Source organism: Malurus melanocephalus, unplaced genomic scaffold, assembly GCF_030028575.1.
Source record: "Malurus melanocephalus ecotype Western Australia unplaced genomic scaffold, MMel_1.1 scaffold_140, whole genome shotgun sequence".
NCBI classification, from domain to species: Eukaryota; Metazoa; Chordata; class Aves; order Passeriformes; family Maluridae; genus Malurus; species Malurus melanocephalus.
In genome coordinates this window covers 662,802-679,909 of record NW_026623372.1, presented here as the reverse complement: position 1 = coordinate 679,909, position 17,108 = coordinate 662,802, and the positions used below count along the sequence as shown (strand labels likewise).

The window sequence follows — 17,108 nt, the reverse complement described above, 5'->3', positions numbered from 1 at the left end:
TGACAAGCTAGTAATGCTTCCCTGGCAATGTGTGGGCTGGATCACAGGTGCCACTCCCAGGGATGCCAGGATTTTTTATATTTAACTTTGTGAATATTGTTAACTAAAAAAACCCCTACAAAGCGCAAGACAGCTGATTCTGATCTCTTTGCTTGATCTACAACAAACCAGTGGAATTAGCCTCCATTTATGTTGACATAATTGTGCTCAGGAAATACTTGATGGTGACAAACTGAGCTTGCCAAGAGCTCCTCCTCATGTCATAAATTAGGGAAGCAATATTTGAAAGTAGAGATCTTTTATTAGRGATGTCAGTATGGCTAAAGAGCACCAGGAAAGCTTTAACACACAAGCTTTCCTCCTGTGTGTATGAGGTCCCTCAGCTTCTAGACCCTTTGAACTAGCCACACAAGCAAAAGTGCCTTTTACCATCACCTACCCTCAACCACTTTTGTTCCCATGTGGGGCACCTTTGCACAGCTGTGGAAAACCCTCTGATATGATGTTGATGTAAAAGTAAGCCCAGAGGTGATACCATAATAAAAATGGCATAATAATCCAGTGTGTGAAGCCTTTTTGGACAAGTTTGAAGTGGTACATCAAGCAACAAAGCAGGAAACTATAAAGATCAGGTTTTATTGACATATTTTAGGTACAATAAATATATTTACATGTTCACATTTCAAACATGGAATTACACGGTAAAAAAGCTTGTACATGAGATCATCTTTGTGTTTCCATTTTTACATTCACTTAAACAGGYACGACAAAGATCTCTTATGCACGTGGAGGATTTGGTATAGCTCAGTATTACACTTGAGCAATCAGCAGTGCACACCTTGTGCAGATGATGCTGTAGAAAACATGAGGCAGACGCACTCCCAGTGCAGTCAGCACGATACAGTCGGCTGTTGAATTTATATCCTGAACTGCTAATGAACAAACTCTGCAATCCAGATTAGAGCAGTACATTCGAAATGATCCTCAAASCACCCAAATATAGATATATATGGATATATATACACTGCTTAGGACTTTACAGGTTAGGAAGGATCACATTCAGTAATAGTAATAGGAGGTAGAATCGTGTCGACAGTGTTCATATTTCTACGTGGCAATAAGAAAAAATGCTATTACTATCACTGAATTCAAGAACAGAACTCCTGAAAAAGTGAAAAGGATAAAATAGTTGTTAATCCTGTTTAGCCTGGCCTGTCACAAATGCTCAAGCATGAAAAGAAAAAGTCTAAACTCCCCAGCAGAGGTAAAACTGCAAAGCAAAACTGTTAAGTGATGCTTCTTCAGTGCCTTGGGAAGGACAGCATCGCCTAAGGGGTGATACCTGTATAAAAGCAACCTCAACTTCATGCACCGAAATCTGCAAAGAAAAGAACAATACGGTGGACTTTCAGGGTGGGAGATTAGGCTTTAGGTACCACCAAAAGAGCTGGAAGAACAGAAAACAGCAAAAAGATTGAATGCAATGCACTCAGGAAAAAAAAAGCAGATATGAATAGGAAGCGAAAAGAGCAGGAACATAACAAGGATACAAATATCCTTGTGGAAATGGAAAAATGGGGGCAAATGAGATGGAAATGAGAAAAAGCATAGTGGAGAGGCAAAGGGTACCACAGGGAAAAAGAAAGTTGACTTAACCCAAGGATTCCTTTATAAATAAAATTGTATGCAATGGTACAGAAGATCAGCTGTGAATAAATAAATGTTAGCATCTGGTCTCTGCTGTACCTGTAAGTGAAAATGTCTATTAATTAGAAGTTAAATGGCTGAAAGAAGTTCTGTCATCTGAAAAAGAAAACCTGCAAACAAATGGGTTTGTTATTCTAGAAATAGAAGTGAAACTGTAAGGTTCCAAACTCAACTTGACAGATRCTAGGAAAAAAATGCAATGCATTATTAAAATCCATTAGATGCACATCAAGAAAATCCTGAACAAACATAACATTCATACAGCAGTGTTYGAAACTGTGATCTTTCAAGGGACTACACACAACAATTGCAATACAGCTACATTTAACTGTACACAGGGTCTTTTACAAAAGTATTTGTAATCTGCAATACTGTTTAAAATTCAGATGGTAAAAAAACACCGAACACAAGTGATGTTACATTAAATAAAAGCAATGTAACCTGTTGAAAAAGTGTATCTATAAAGCCCATTTGCAGTTAGAAAAATCAGTGCATCCAACCAAGAAAGCAGAGAGCAACACAGGCACCTAAAAGACCCCGTGAGATTAACTTTCCCCTCAAGGTTTTCTTTAGTGCAATAAGGACCACACTTTCCACCAAAATAAGCAGAGAAGTAGAAAATGGAGGCTTTTTGGTTGTTTTTTTCTTTTTTKAAATTAAAAACCCCAACCTTGCCAAAAGCAGCATTATAAAGAAYAAAATGATCCTTCCCAACCATATTATACCAGAAGTTGGTATACGCAAGGATCCAATATGAATCTGGTTTGGTACACAAGCCCCTGTGCTCATGTGGACAGTTAAGTCATCTCCATGATTAAAAATCAGGTTACAAAAAAACCTTACAGAAAATCCTTAGGATTTGATACTAATTTAAGGTAAAATACTTTCAAGTATTATGTTTATGAATTAATTAGAGCCCAAGGCATGATTTAAGGTAACACTGAAACAAAAGCTCTATGTTACCCTAAATGACCTTTATAATATTGCTAACATTCTGCAATCTGCTTAGGATTTGTTTCCTTTACATTTAATTTCTCATCTACCATGATGCGAAAAAAAATCCCAAAAACAAAAGCACCAAAAAATGCATTGAAAAAAAGGATCATGTCTCTCTGAACAAAAAAATGCCTTTTTGACAGCAAACAAGTGAAGCCCAATTTCTACCTTTAAGTACCACGACTCACATCACAGACACACTACTACACAAAGGACAGGAACATCACAATACTACGCCAAAACCAGGGACAAAACCAGGGTATCTCCCAAGCAGACAAAAAAAAAAAAAAAACACAACAGGCCAAAAAAAACCCTCAAAAGAAGAAACCCCAGAGCCTCCCACCCACCCTCTGACCCCAGCTACAAGAGCAGCACACCCACACACACATACAGACACGCAGTTACTGAGTRCAACAGAAGGAACTGCCTCCAGCAGCTTCCAGGGAAAGTGCATCATTTCAAGCTACACAGATAAAAGATCTTTTTTTACAAGATTCAGCACCAAGTAAAAGGTTTTTCCTATCCCAAGTAACTAACATTAAGAAAAAATGATGACAACCTCCAAGGTTATTCTGAAATAACMTTCAGTTTTACTCCCATCTATATCCTTGCAGTGGAAACCTAACATTAGTGAATGAAAATGCTCRATCTGCTTGGTATTTTATTGGCTAGAAGAAATTTGGGGGATAAACTAAATCTCCAAGGATATCATAGAGAGGGGTGYCTGTATCCACCCCTCCTTCCCAAAGTCTTGCTGGGGATATGTGTGGGCTGAGAAAAGCATCCCAGTGACTACAGAAATGCTACAGACCTGTCCTACAGCAAGGTCCCCSAGTGTCCCCAGCACTGCACGTCGCTCCATCACACGGCTCACGTGGCAATGACAATGTGTGCCACTGATAACACTGCGATGAACCAACGTGCCACCACCCTGGCCTGCGTGGGGAACCAAAACTGGCAAACCAAAACAGCCCCAACCTTTGAGGACAGTATCACATGACAGACCTAATTTGTACCTGCAAACAGCACAATRGAACAAACCCAGAGACCCCATGCCTTGGTCTGACAGTGCACTGTAAATCCCCCTCAGAAGTTAAAGGACAGTTGTTCTAGGGTTTTTTTGAAATAAAAAAAAAAGTAGAACATTCTACTAAAATACCACGGATCATATGGATAATCCAATATTTTAGTCATGGCAAAATATGATTAATTATAAAGTTAATTTTCCAGTGGTACAAGATGAAAATGAAATAATTAAATTAAAAAAAAAAAACTGACTTCATATAATCACCTACTGGAGTTTCCTATTTAAATAATTATAAAATTATGCTAATAAAAACTGAACAAATAATACACAGATCAGGATATATGTATTGACTTACTAGCATCTTTATAAAAATTTGAAGATATACACAAAAACACATCAACATTTATGGAACTGTATCCATTTAAATTTAGATAAGACAACACAAAAAACTAACAAATAACTAAGATGTGGTTGACTGTAAGCACTTTGAGTAACATTTTAATTTTAAAAGATCAATATTTACATACTACATTAAATGCCTTCTCTTGTTTTTTTCCATTTTGCATCGTATTGTGAAATCACTATAAAGAAAGAACAAGATAATGGTTGCAACAGATCTTCCAAGAAAGTTAACTTAAAATGCTCAGATTTAACTATATGCTGGGAGAGAACACATCAAGAACATGTCTGTCTAGCTTTACCTCTACTTCCTTTSAGTTTTTTTGGGAGGAGACAACAAATGGATCTAAAAGAGCTGTATCATCTAAACTGATCAACACCAAGAGATCCACTTCAAAGTTAGGATTTGAGAAGTAAGAAAACACAAACATTTTAAAAAATGACTCACCTAATTGCTACTTTTGCTACTGAGTTTTTTAAGATATTAGAGAGATAAGGTGACAACAGAGGGTGGGAGAATGTATGTATGCGTATAACAAAACAAATACAGACATACATACATGTAGTATGTTTACATACAGCAAGGTACCCAGGTACTGCAGTTAGCAGCTGAATTAATCCCCCAATCCATCCACACCCTGTCAACGCACAAACAATAATCTCCTGCAACTGCTGTTAAAGAGGATGCATCTACTCATTAAACAGGCATTGCTCACATCASTCCTACACTGAAATAGATATGAGGCTATTTCACATCTTTATTCCAAAGCCACACATTTGTCTCAAAAAATAAAAAGTTTAAAACCCAACTGAATAAAAATTTTTAGAACTTAAATTGGCTGAACCTCAGGCTCTTTGGGATGGATTCAAAACCCAAAGCAGGAACGTTTCTACAAACTTCTTTGACTTTTGAATCAAACCCATATTCTTAGGCTCCAAGAAACCCTTTAACCCCAATAATTTGCTTCTGACAGGACAGCTGATCAACTGCAGATGTTCCTACTGCTGAACTCAGCTGCTGGCCTGTCTGGTGTTTGCATCTATCCCAGATTTCCTGACACGCACTACTATCACTGCACTCCGAGATGTCTCCTCGTCCTTCTCATTGCAGAGAAGCTGCTCCCTCACAGTGGGATGATTAACTGTTTAATGCCTTGTTTTAAAGATAAGCAGTTATTTCTCAAGAAAAAGTGACATAACCTGAGGAGGCAGCGTAGGGGCCCAGAGCTGATGGTGTGAGGAGTTAAACAGCCTGGGGCTGATCATTTTGCAGGTCTTTGAGGTTGGTCCCACTGGGCACTTCCTACCTGCAGGTCATGCTCTGTGTCCTGGGCTTGGCTCTACCCTGAAGCACTAACAGCACTTCATGTAYAGTGAGTGTGCTGACTGTCATTAAACATTATGTATTAATTATAAAGGTGAGTGTACACCTCACTTCCATGAAAAGATTCTCATTGTGTCTTTGTGTGTTGTCACTGAGTTTTAAATAGAGTTAAGAGTATTTTTGCAACTTTTTCTTCCAGTGCAGTATTTCCTAAGCACCATGTTATTCTCTATTATTTCAATGAACAGAGAGCAGGTTTACCTAGAAGATTTTTGACAGTACTTATTCACTCATTATTTTTGGTAACTTATTTAATTGAAAATCTGGACCAAAAGTGGAAGAAAGCCAATTAGGTATCTGTGCCATTAAATCCTTCCCAAAATAAAGATACTATTAAAAAAAGGTACTATAAATTTGCTTACTTCATCCTTTCCAGCTTGCCATGACTATTTTGGACCCCATTTGCAGCTTCTCATTTCATACTAATAGTGTTCTTCTGCATACACTCAGGTAACAAACCTAAAARGCTTCTGTAAATCCCCCCCTTCAAACACTAGGTGGAGTGCTTAAGAGTATTCCTAAAATAAAGCACAAGGCAAAACATCATGGCCTAAAAACTGAGGAAATGTTCATAAAAACTGGAATCCAATATAAAGATGACATTTTAATAAGTTTATTCAGAAGTAACTGAAAAAAATTGTTCCTTTGGCAACCCCATCTGAATGGTTCTGACCAAAAGGAAATATTACGAACTTTACTTTGAATAAAATATAAGCTCCTTAATGTTTGCATGGCATTTTGGGAACTGACAYGCTCACCAGGAGATTCACAATGTCCTTGTAGTCCTTTATGTATGAGGAACACCACATCAAAACAAGTCCTTTCAGCTATGAGTTTTTATGGTTCAGCATTAATCACAAAATAAATCTCAAAGAAAAAAACCTGATCAAAATAAAGCATGAGGCAACCATGAAACACTAGGCCAAAAGAACTATCAGAAATGCACCCTCTTCCTGCATAACATTTTTKAAGTGACCCGCCAAATATTTCTTTTTCCTGGCATCTGGTAGTATTATTTAAAACAACCTAATTACAACTCCGAGTTCACTACCCCACAATGCTACTGAATGGCAAATCCTTGTTTTTAAAAACCAAGGGAAAATACAGCAGTGTAATTCCTCCTACACATSGTTTCATGGAATAAGTGGAGTTGGAAAAAGAAGATGGAAGTCTATGTTGGAATAGAAAAATGCAAAGACAGACTTATTTACAAAGATCAAAACTACAATTTTCCAGTGTCACCTCCAAAGCTTCTCAGCAAACTGCTTTTCAGTGAAGCAAACCATGTTCAAATCTATGCAAGAATACCTTCTGTGCCCTCAGGTATACAATACAACTAATTTGTTTAGAAAAATGAGTTTTCATTCAAATACCTTCCACTGAAGATAAGAGCAACCATTATCAAATATTCTTTGCTATGGAGAAAGGTTTTTAAATCTTTTGCTGTAAACGTTCTCTCTCAAGTCACTGTGGTCACACAGTAGGATCCTGAAGAACAGTGTCTACATGCATCAAAAGCATTTTGAAAAAAAAATTCTATAATTCCATGTGGTTACAACAGAATGTGAAGAAACCGAACAGAAAATCCACCTTTGCAGATCCTCTCCAATTCACCTCTCCTGGAGGTCAGCTCGGTGCTTTCTGTAGTTCAACAGAGCAGTTACAGACTAGGCTGACAGGGTTCCCAACCCGATGGATTTTCCACTGTGAGTCTGTAGCTCCACAGTACACTTCAGTTGCTGCCAGGGCTTCTCTCAGCAGATATCACTCCACGATCAGYGCCACGTTGATGTGGGACAGATCTATCATGTGCCTGTTAAAAAAGAGTTAAACGYGGTGATCAAACCTATTCTAGCAAGGAGATTCTATGAAGGTCACTAATCAACAGATGCTTGATTGCATTAAAGAAACATTGAGCCAGAGGAGACTGATTTTATCTTCTGAAAGGAGGGAAGGAATGGCGGCAGCAGCGTTTAATTATTTACCTGTGGAATTTCTGTTGAAATGCTAAAGCGTGTGCTGGCTCCTTAAATTTTGCTATGGCTTTCCGCTGTTGAGGAAGCATCTGTAAACTCTGCAGAGACAAAACRTCAAAACATGTTTTTAATACTCACTTCCAAACCCACTTTACAACAACCTCTCATTTTGCATGAAACAGACTGAAATTCTGCTGTATTTCTTTTTTCAAAAACATAATTCGATTCTCTTATTGGTGTCCAATAAGAAGGCAGATTGGAAAGGGATTTCTGAGACTGCAGTCAGGGTCCCAGCTGAAGGTGTTTGAGTTGGTGCCTAACTGTACCCTCTGGAAAACCCAGACTATCACTTGATAAGCAAAGGTGACAACTCTTCAATTCAATCCTTGCAGATTTGAGCCAAACCCCACAGCTAAATTCCTACGGAGTAAGARGCATTCAACTGGTCAGAGCTCATCTTTCCACACAAACACCTGGTGCAAGTAACCTATGTACATTAAGGGATCAGGGCTTTCCACAGGTTAAACCACAGAAAAAAGTGGTAAGTTCTGATCCCTCAACTATGTATTCTCACACTGCTCTTATAAAACAAATGGACAGCTTTTGACAGACACCACCACAAAACCCCAGTGAGATGGATCAGGGGACTTCCAAGTCCCCCTTGCAATAAGACACCACAGAACACACATCTATCCACACAAGTCCATCTGACTGTGCCWTCCATACCATGAGAGCAGCAGTTCACAATGCTTTAACTATGACAACCCCACTGTGCAGCACTGAGCTCTCCAAAACTACAGCACACATCCTTATTCCCTGCTTGCAGCAGGGAATCCAGATCCCAGAGAGCAGTCCTGTGGCCTTGGTAAAGAGGTGCTATCACACTTATGAAGATTAAAGCTTATGCATTGAGTGAGCACTTAGTCATAGTAGAAAAACTTTCCACTTGAGAAATTCAAGAAGATGAAGCTTTACACATTAGGTAGCTACATACCCAACAATCAGGGAGAACATCCAACAAGTATTCAGCATCACAGAATACTCAGGATGGAAATATGATCCTGAAATACCACTGCCTGTGAACACAGGCCAGAGATTCCAGAGTAACTAGGTTAAAACAGATCTGAAGGCTTCAATGAAAATTTCACAGCTCCACAGTGATTCCAACATCTCACAGAAAGCTTTGGATTTTTAATAGCCTGTGCTGGAGCACGTTAAAGACAGAATTGTTCTGATCCAGCTTCCAGTTGTTCTTACATCTTTGGATGCAGAATAAAGAATTATTAACATTCTACTTTTCTGTGAGTGAGTTTCTACATAAAGCCACTACAGTTTTATACCAAGCATTATATATATATATATATATCTTTACACACACACACTTTGCTCCTGCATTTTGCCTGGAACTCAGCTGCATCCCCCACATCTGGATAATTCCAGCCCTCTGACAGTCAGTCTTCAGGATTTTAAATTTTACCTCCAAAAATTCTGTATTGTCATTTAGACTGTTACAAACAGTACCACAGATCTTTAGACAAAATAACTATTCCTAGGGAAACAAATAACAACTCCACTTGATACATTTTCACTGTGACATACTTGGACATCTCTTAGTGAAAGAACTTTTAATCCCACTYATGTACTCCCTGTTCATTCAATCTAATGGAGCATTTTAAGCAAGATGTCAAATGCTTAGATGAAATTTATTATTAAAATTGTCTACTTTTATCTTTTTTGAACACATAAGACTCTCTTGGGAAGACATTTATTTAAGAGACAAGGCAGCTGATAAGTCATATTTCTTTGTATCTAAGCCTGACAATTCAGCTTTGCCACTTTCTCTAACTTACCTATCTGAGATTTTGAAGCAATTAATTTTGCACCTCCGTGCAACTGACAGGAAACTTTCCTCTCTCCAGGAAAATCACACATGCTTAATAATTCCACCACRCCTAAGATTTCAAAGTGAAAGCGGAGTAAAAGTTAAAGGATTCAGCAAATCTGATATGTATCAGGAGGTTAATTTGCATTTTATAGTTTTTGAAAAKCTGCTATGATGAAAAGGTATAGCTAAGTCACTGCACTTCTCAGTTTCTGAGCTGGTAGAAATAGGATTTAGCTTCAAAAAAAAAAAAAACTCTGCAGATTTTTATTTTACTTTAAATCAGAAAGCACTTGACAAGATTAAGCACATTTTACCAACAAGAATGAAGTCACGCTACAGAAAGCATCAGTGAAAAACCCTGGATAAAGCTCAATTCACCTGCAGGTTTATCTGCAGGAACGAGTGACAGGGATGCTGAAGTTTGTGCTCTCCTCCTTTTCTGATCTCACTTTTTTATGATTTATAGAACTAGATCTTAACACACATTTTCTTGACATCACTTTTCTCACTAGAAAATAAAGAACTATGAAGTAAGTAAGCTCTATCACTGAGGACTGAGCTTTGAAAACTAAAATTTAAACACAGCCCTTAAATATGATTTGGAAAGAACAGACTTAGAGATCTGACAAAACAAAAGTATCTCTGAATTACAACTAAAAACAAACAAACAAAATCTGTTCCTTTCAAGGAAGTCAACACTTTTAATAAGAGAAAAACCTACTTGAATCACCAGAAGGATGAATATTTCAGTGAACAGTTCAACAGGGGGAGCTGTAAAAGAGCCCAGGGATGCATCCTTCCAGTTGCACCCTGCATGTCCTGCTGCCAGCTGCTTCCCTCCCCTCTCCAGATCCACCTCCAGCTCTCCTGCTGCCAAATGATCCTCCCCACAGTGTCAGGTTTCACTCAACTACCACAGCAAATTCTCCCACTGCTTTATGCTCCAGACCCCTRTTGTGATCATCTGAAGAAGAGAAGCTGCGTTTGGTGACTCTCCCACARGAACTGAGTTATTATTGCATTAATATTCTTGAGATGCACAAAAGCAAAATTTGATTTTGCAGTTTATACAATCATGATGATAAATTATTAAGGAGCTTCTCAGTAATTAGCATGTAAAAAATTGACTMAAGGAAGACATTCTGGTGTAGCGCAGACTTATTAACAAAATTAGGCAAAGTATCTAAATATTATTATAGATAACTTATTTATACTTTCTTATGAATTAATAAATTTATTGACTGATGAGTTTGGGTACTGTGTTCTTGCCTTATTTTCCAGAGCAAAAAAAATGYAATCAAAACACTAAATGCATTTTAATACTCAACCGCTTTGGCAACAAGGCATCAGTTCTTGGATAAGTCTACTAAAAAGCATCTTAACCAGATTTAATTTTACTGGTCAATACTGACAGCTATGGAAACAAAAAACCAAAGCATCTGATGCTTCACTGAACTGCCTAAATATCACCCATTACTCAGTCTGGGGTAAGGCAGCAAAACAAAGGATAAACTAATGTTACACAAACAATACTTCTTCAGTTGGAAACTGAAAAAAATAATTTAAAAGGGTTTTATACAAATTCTCAGCCTCTGCTGTGCTCAAAGTATGGTAGCAAAAATGATGCTAATCAGTTCATGTGTGTTAAGGTATATTAGGTATATACACATTTTTTAGGTATAGAAAACAAAAAAGTTCTGGTTTTAGCAAGAAAAGATACCATTACTAAGCTAAGATACTCTTAAGATGTGACCACAGCCTGAAATACCACAATAAATATCTTTGTGGTGTTTTCAAACAAATCCTCATCTATCGTGACTTGCAAGTATGAACATTTTTCATCCAGCTGACAAAGATTTATTTATATTCTGATTWTGGGACAATACCTTCTCACTCACTTTACTACTTAAACCCCGAGTTCTATGTTTTAAGAACATTGATTGTCAGGCACACAACACATTTGCAGTGTGTAGGTTCTGAACTGCTGCTATTCCATCCTCAACAGATGGGCTATTCGCTGGGCACAGAAATTAGAGTTCCATTTCAGTGRGAACCTGAAGTAAAATAATTGCACACTCATCCTACTGGACACTGGACTATTTCTGTCTCTCTGAATTTGGGACGATTTGCAGTTTAGAACTGATACTGCATTTAGATGATGCTAACAGCTATCGTCAGAAGAAAACATTCCTTGTGTACCCTCTGGTATTTTATTAGCTCAAAATATTCAAGGCATTATCTCAAAAACTTCACCAGCTTCAGCTTTTGTTGATTCCAAACACACAAGCTAGGAAAATCCATCAAAAAATTATTTTATTTTGAAAATCTTAATCTTGTTACCTTGCTAGTAAATTTGTTCATCTTTTTTGAATAATTTGACAGCTGGGTTTTTTTCAGTGATGACATTCAATAGCCCCTCTCCCYATTTTAAAACACGTTATCCCAGAGGCACAAAGAGCACTGCTGATGGGCTCAGGGCGGGCCAGAAGTGGGTCCATCCTGGAGCTGGTTTGGCATTGGCTCTATCAGACACAGGGCAACCTTCTGGCAGCTTCTCACAGAAGCCATCCCTGTACCCCCCCACTACAAAAATGTGGCCATGCAAATGCAATGCACATTTCTCAAAAACTAATTCAGTGTGTTGGTCTTACACCTGAGGCAGCACCACAAGCAGCCACGAGCACCACACAGGACTAATGACAGCTGCTCTCTCATTTTCAAAGAACAAACACTGCTACAGCAACCCTTGGTCTTACGATCTTCATTGTAATGACAAAACATTCAGTTCCATCTTTCCCAAAGCATGACACCTCACTAGGAATTTGATCTGAGTTTGGGATTATTCTGTCACTCACAAGTTTTGAAAGGCAGTGGGGGAGGCAGGGAAGGATGCAGCACTACCTCTGGAGACCGGCTGGTTGTACCAAGCATCACTTGACTTCTCATTTAATGGGAGGGCCCTCACTCTCCTCCAGGACAGTTCCCTATTGCCACACTGTGCTCCACTAGAATCTTCTTCTATCATGAGCTCCTAAACTAACACATCACAATCCTCCCAAACGTCACAGACCTGAGAAAACAACTTCATTCACATCCTCTCTTTAAGTTGACCTAGTCAGATGTTCACTAGAGGATGAAAACCTCTTCCTGGATCCACTCAGGTGTAAAGGATTGACAATACATACAATAACTTCCAAGGGATTTCAAATGACTGGTTACAGATTTGGCTGTACAGATCTGCTGTGCAGCACTTCCTGAGGTCAGAGGTATTCTGGGCATGTTCTTGTTTGACTCTGGAGAACAGAGATTACATTCTAACATATTTMTAGCATTAAAATTAAAAAGCTAGTTTAGGGTGAGGCAGAGTATTTTAAATGGAAGGGATTAAGGAAACATGGRTTCATACTGATCTTGACTGTTTCCTTTTTCTGCTTGGGAACTGCCATGGGAAGGTGCTGATCCTGGGTTGAATGGAAAATGCAAGAAACCCAGTAYTGCATAATCATACTTTTGATTTAGACTTTGCCTACAAACTGTTTTAAAACATACATTTTAATTCAACAACTTATAAAGCAATCAGCAGCTCTGGCTTTTTCTGCAACTGAACTATTACCAGTGACTAAGGCATGAATATCATAAAAAGACCATTCCCTCTGAAGACCTACCTTGCCCTCAAATTTCTCTTCTACCCACGCTCTGTAATTAAATTTGCACTTAGTTGTACGATATTGAAATAGCCAGTATGATTAGAGCAGCACATTAATCTCCAGTAAAGCTTCACTGCAAAACCAAGAGCCTTGAGACAAACAGCAGGACATCCTCAAGTACAAAGCAAGAGATTSTTTGCAGAAAGCAAATATCTTTGACATCAAAACTCTCAGAGGTTACACAGAGAGGAGGAAGTTAAAAGGGAGATAACAGAGCATTGGGAGATGGAAACCAAGCAGGTAGGAATGAGATGGGAGCAAGCACTCATTTCACCTATAGCAAGACATATGGGAAGTGAAAGTTCCCTCCTTTATTTAATTTCTCTCACTGAAGTAAACAGACTGCTCAGCAGACCCTATGTTCAGTTCATCAGCAAGTTTGGGATTAGTAGTGCCAATCCATATGAAGCTGCTAAAAAACAKGTCTGTGCAAAAAGAAAGTGCAAACTTCCCCAACCAACATCATCTCTAGTGTGTGATGCAAGCTGCTCTGCAATAAGTCAAATAGCAGCACAGCAGGCACTTTCTGAACAGAAAAATCAGATTCTATTTATTCTTCCCTCCCATACATAAATGCAGACATGTTTTTGTTTGTCCACCCAGTCTCCTGACACCTGAGTCATCTTACCTGGCAGCAACACTTCCCAGCCACTACCAGCAAGCACAGAGGCTGGGTCAGAATGTATTTATTAATGTATTTATCTCCCCCTTAACTGTTGCAACTGATCCCTTCCACCTTCTGTTCTTCCTTCCTGCTTTTCTGCCACCTATGTCTTCCTACTACCTGCCCTTAAAARCACTCAGCTTTCTGTCTCCATATGCAAAGTGCTAGGAGGGGAAAGGCTGTTCTCCTGTCTCTGAGTTGGGCACCTGTAGCTCACACACAGCTCTACAGCAAGGCTGAATTGGACAGGCTCATAATGGAGCTGCTCTTCTTTCCCCCCAGCCCCAAGGATGRAGCAGGACTGCCCATGTGTTCTCCCACAGCTTCTGCAACAGCTGAAAATGTTTTCACAGGTGGGAGGACCACAGCGGTTCCCACATCAGCCTGAGCACCTTCTGCCACAGGAGAACCCCTCTGCTGAGCTGCAAGAGCAGCCCTGTTCTGGGCATCTGCATCCATGGCATTTCCACCGATGCCTCTGTGAACTAAACAAAATCCAGCACTTTGGAATGCAGTCAGGGCAGGCACTGGCTGCGGCTGCCTTTACCCCAGCTGAGCACTAGGTAGCACTGTCACTCCAAGAAAGCAAAGCCAGGCACATCAATGTTGAATGGCTTTTCCTTTCCCAAACCAGAAATGACAACCTTTCCAACGTTAGTAGAGTAAATCCCGTATTTATAAAACTACTCAAAGCACACTTACAGTCCCAGCATTCTCGTCACCTCTGATACACAACAGTATATCAGAGTTTTTTTCTTTTTTCTCTTTTTTTAGGCATGAGAATTTATGATCTTAAATCTTCAAAAAGGAATACTGAGATTTTGCACTGATGTTTTATGTTTGCAACCATCTGATGTAAGGAAACATGATTAAAGATGATAGTGGAATACACCTACAGAACAATGCCCTCAGTACYCAAATTATCTGGAAATCTAGCAAAGAGTCCACCTGCCACCATCATAAAAAACCCACTTTATCTGAAGGTGGCAATAACTAGCTGCACACAACTMTCTTTAGAAAGTGTAAACATTAAGYCTGGATTCAAGAGCACAAAAAAAAAATGACAAACACTGCTTTTCATGACCTTTTCAACTTATTAGTAATCTACTTTATCAAGTGGTTCCGGATGGATGTGTATTGAATGTCACTGCCCCAGCACCGGCCTCAGGAGGCTCTAGTTTGGTGATGTGCTCAGAAATCTTCTGAACTTTCCAACACTTTGGAATACATGATTTTATTTAGAACATGTAATTATTTTAGAACCAGCAATGAGATTTTACTGCAGGTACATTATTTGTTGAACGCTTATGCTCTCCAGAAGGAGTATGATAGTAAAGTGTATGCTGGAAGGAAGCCCTTTTCCTGCTAATTTCATCATGTTTGAGCTGTAAAAGACAGCTATAACAAAGGGGATGTTCCTGGAGCCCCCAAGAGTTTCTTTTATTTAATGTCTTGAGAATCTTTCTGGTATTTTTTTCCTCCCATGTTAGTAACAGAGCACCTTTGGTAAAGGAGGGATGAGAATTAAAGAGTTTCCAGTGATTAGACAATAGAAAACATTTCAAAGGTTATATATGGGAAAGGAAAATTTTTTCCATTTCTAGAATATGGAAGGGAAAAATGCCAAATTTCCAACTTCAACTCCAAGTTTCCCCCATCCTCTCTAAAGCATACCCAGTTATTCCCAAACCTGATTCACACACCACCTCAATGAAAACTGATGGCAGAGCTTGGAGCACTGAACATCATAAGCTGAGGGAAGTTTTCAACCTCCCTTCTCAAGGTTTGCGCAAGGTATTTGTATTTTGAGAATGATACTGACAAGAAAAAGTTCAAAATAAAACCCCAACATTTTTGTACCCAGAAAAGCAAACTCAACTCTTCCTCCCTGTTGACTCCATTGATAAATTAGAGACTTTTTCCACAACTTAAAAACTGCCATGCCAGCAAAGATTCACTTTCTGAGAAAACACATACAGGATAATCACACTGTAATAAATTCAGTGTATTTGGAAACATGAGGTGGTGTGGGATCAATTGCTTTACAGATGCGTCAGCATGAAAGTCTAAGATTTAGCAGAGGTCGTCTAACCTCTAGCAGAGGTTGTCCCACCAGGTGGGACAAGTGCTCATGGTCTATTCTTGAAGTCATAGAGCAGGGAGTTCCTTGGCAAGCATCTCTCCTCCTCTCTGGGAGCTCTGTCTCAGTGCAGCCACTCCCACGTTCACACCTTGACTGCAGCAGAAATTGATACATGAGATACCCWGATTTCTGAGTTGTGCTTGTCACTTTGAAGCAAGATGCTTGTTTAACAGCAGAGGTGTATGTCCCACAGTTTGTGAATCCTTACCTTTAAGCAGGGACTTGGGGGTTGGATATGTGTTATTTCAAGACACTATCCAGGCATGATGAGAATTTCTGATTCACATTTAAATTTCCTTTACAATTGCAAAAAATAAGCATGAATTCCATACACACATTTCCCCTGAAGACAAATAAAATGAAAAATCTTKATCTCAACAGTTCAGTTCCATGAGRAAAATTTTGCTGAATATAGTCAACAGCTGAAGACAGGATATTCTATATCTTAAACACGGAGGCAGATAGAACTGACTCGCCCTCCTCTTACTATTTCTTCAGCTCCATCAGAACACCAGCAAAAACCTAGGCATCTTGCCTGATTTCAGAAAAAGCAGCAAGAATTTTTCACCTTGCTGTTTTCTCACAACTGTCATCTCTTCAAATCCCTCCTATTTCAGTTCATCAAGATGCAACACTTCATCTTAGAGGACCAGAGCTCTGCACTACTCAAGATCTCTTTGTTCTGGTCCATGCCTCACAAACACCTTGTCCTCACACAGGAACCACCAAAGCCTGCATGGCAAAGAGCATTTCCAGTCATTACTGAGCTCTCTTCAACAGCTCACTCSAGCACTCCTCACTGCAAAATCCCCTACATGAAACATGTTTTAAAGGAAGAATGAGGAAATACCAAAGTAGAGTACCCCTTTGCTATCAAAGCCTCCCCACCACTCTCAGTTGTAGGGGATTTTGTACAGCACTGAGCATATAAAATAGTTAAAAGAATTACAGCCGCAAAAAAAAATCCACTCATGTACTTCAGGATATTGACCTCTTTGAAAATTTAGGACCATCTATACAAAASTAATATCTGTGAACAGCAACAGTGTAGATTTTCAAACTTTCTGTTTTCCATTCTTGTCCTACCAAGTCACTTAAAATTGTAGCTGCATCTTCTTCATTTAGTGCATTAACATGCCACTTCTAATGATACCATTAAAAAACAAAAGCAAAAAGCTAAACRTTACATATGGTGGAACCAATCTTATACTCTTCCTACA

At 38.9% G+C, this 17,108-nt stretch overlaps 1 protein-coding gene across 4 annotated transcripts in view; it reads right to left on the bottom strand.

Annotated features, from left to right (window-relative positions):
* Positions 1-3,972: 3,972 nt before the first annotated feature.
* RBM33 (RNA binding motif protein 33) overlaps positions 3,973-17,108 on the bottom strand; it is a 98,115-nt gene continuing 84,979 nt past the window's right edge. For all 4 annotated transcript variants that reach the window (XM_057371069.1, XM_057371068.1, XM_057371071.1 and 1 more), the window contains 2 exons: positions 7,499-7,587; positions 3,973-7,326 (listed from right to left, as the gene is read on the bottom strand). In XM_057371069.1, coding sequence (XP_057227052.1) covers positions 7,278-7,326; positions 7,499-7,587 — 138 coding nt within the window. In that variant the 3' untranslated portion in view covers positions 3,973-7,277. The remainder of the gene's footprint in view (positions 7,327-7,498; positions 7,588-17,108) is intronic.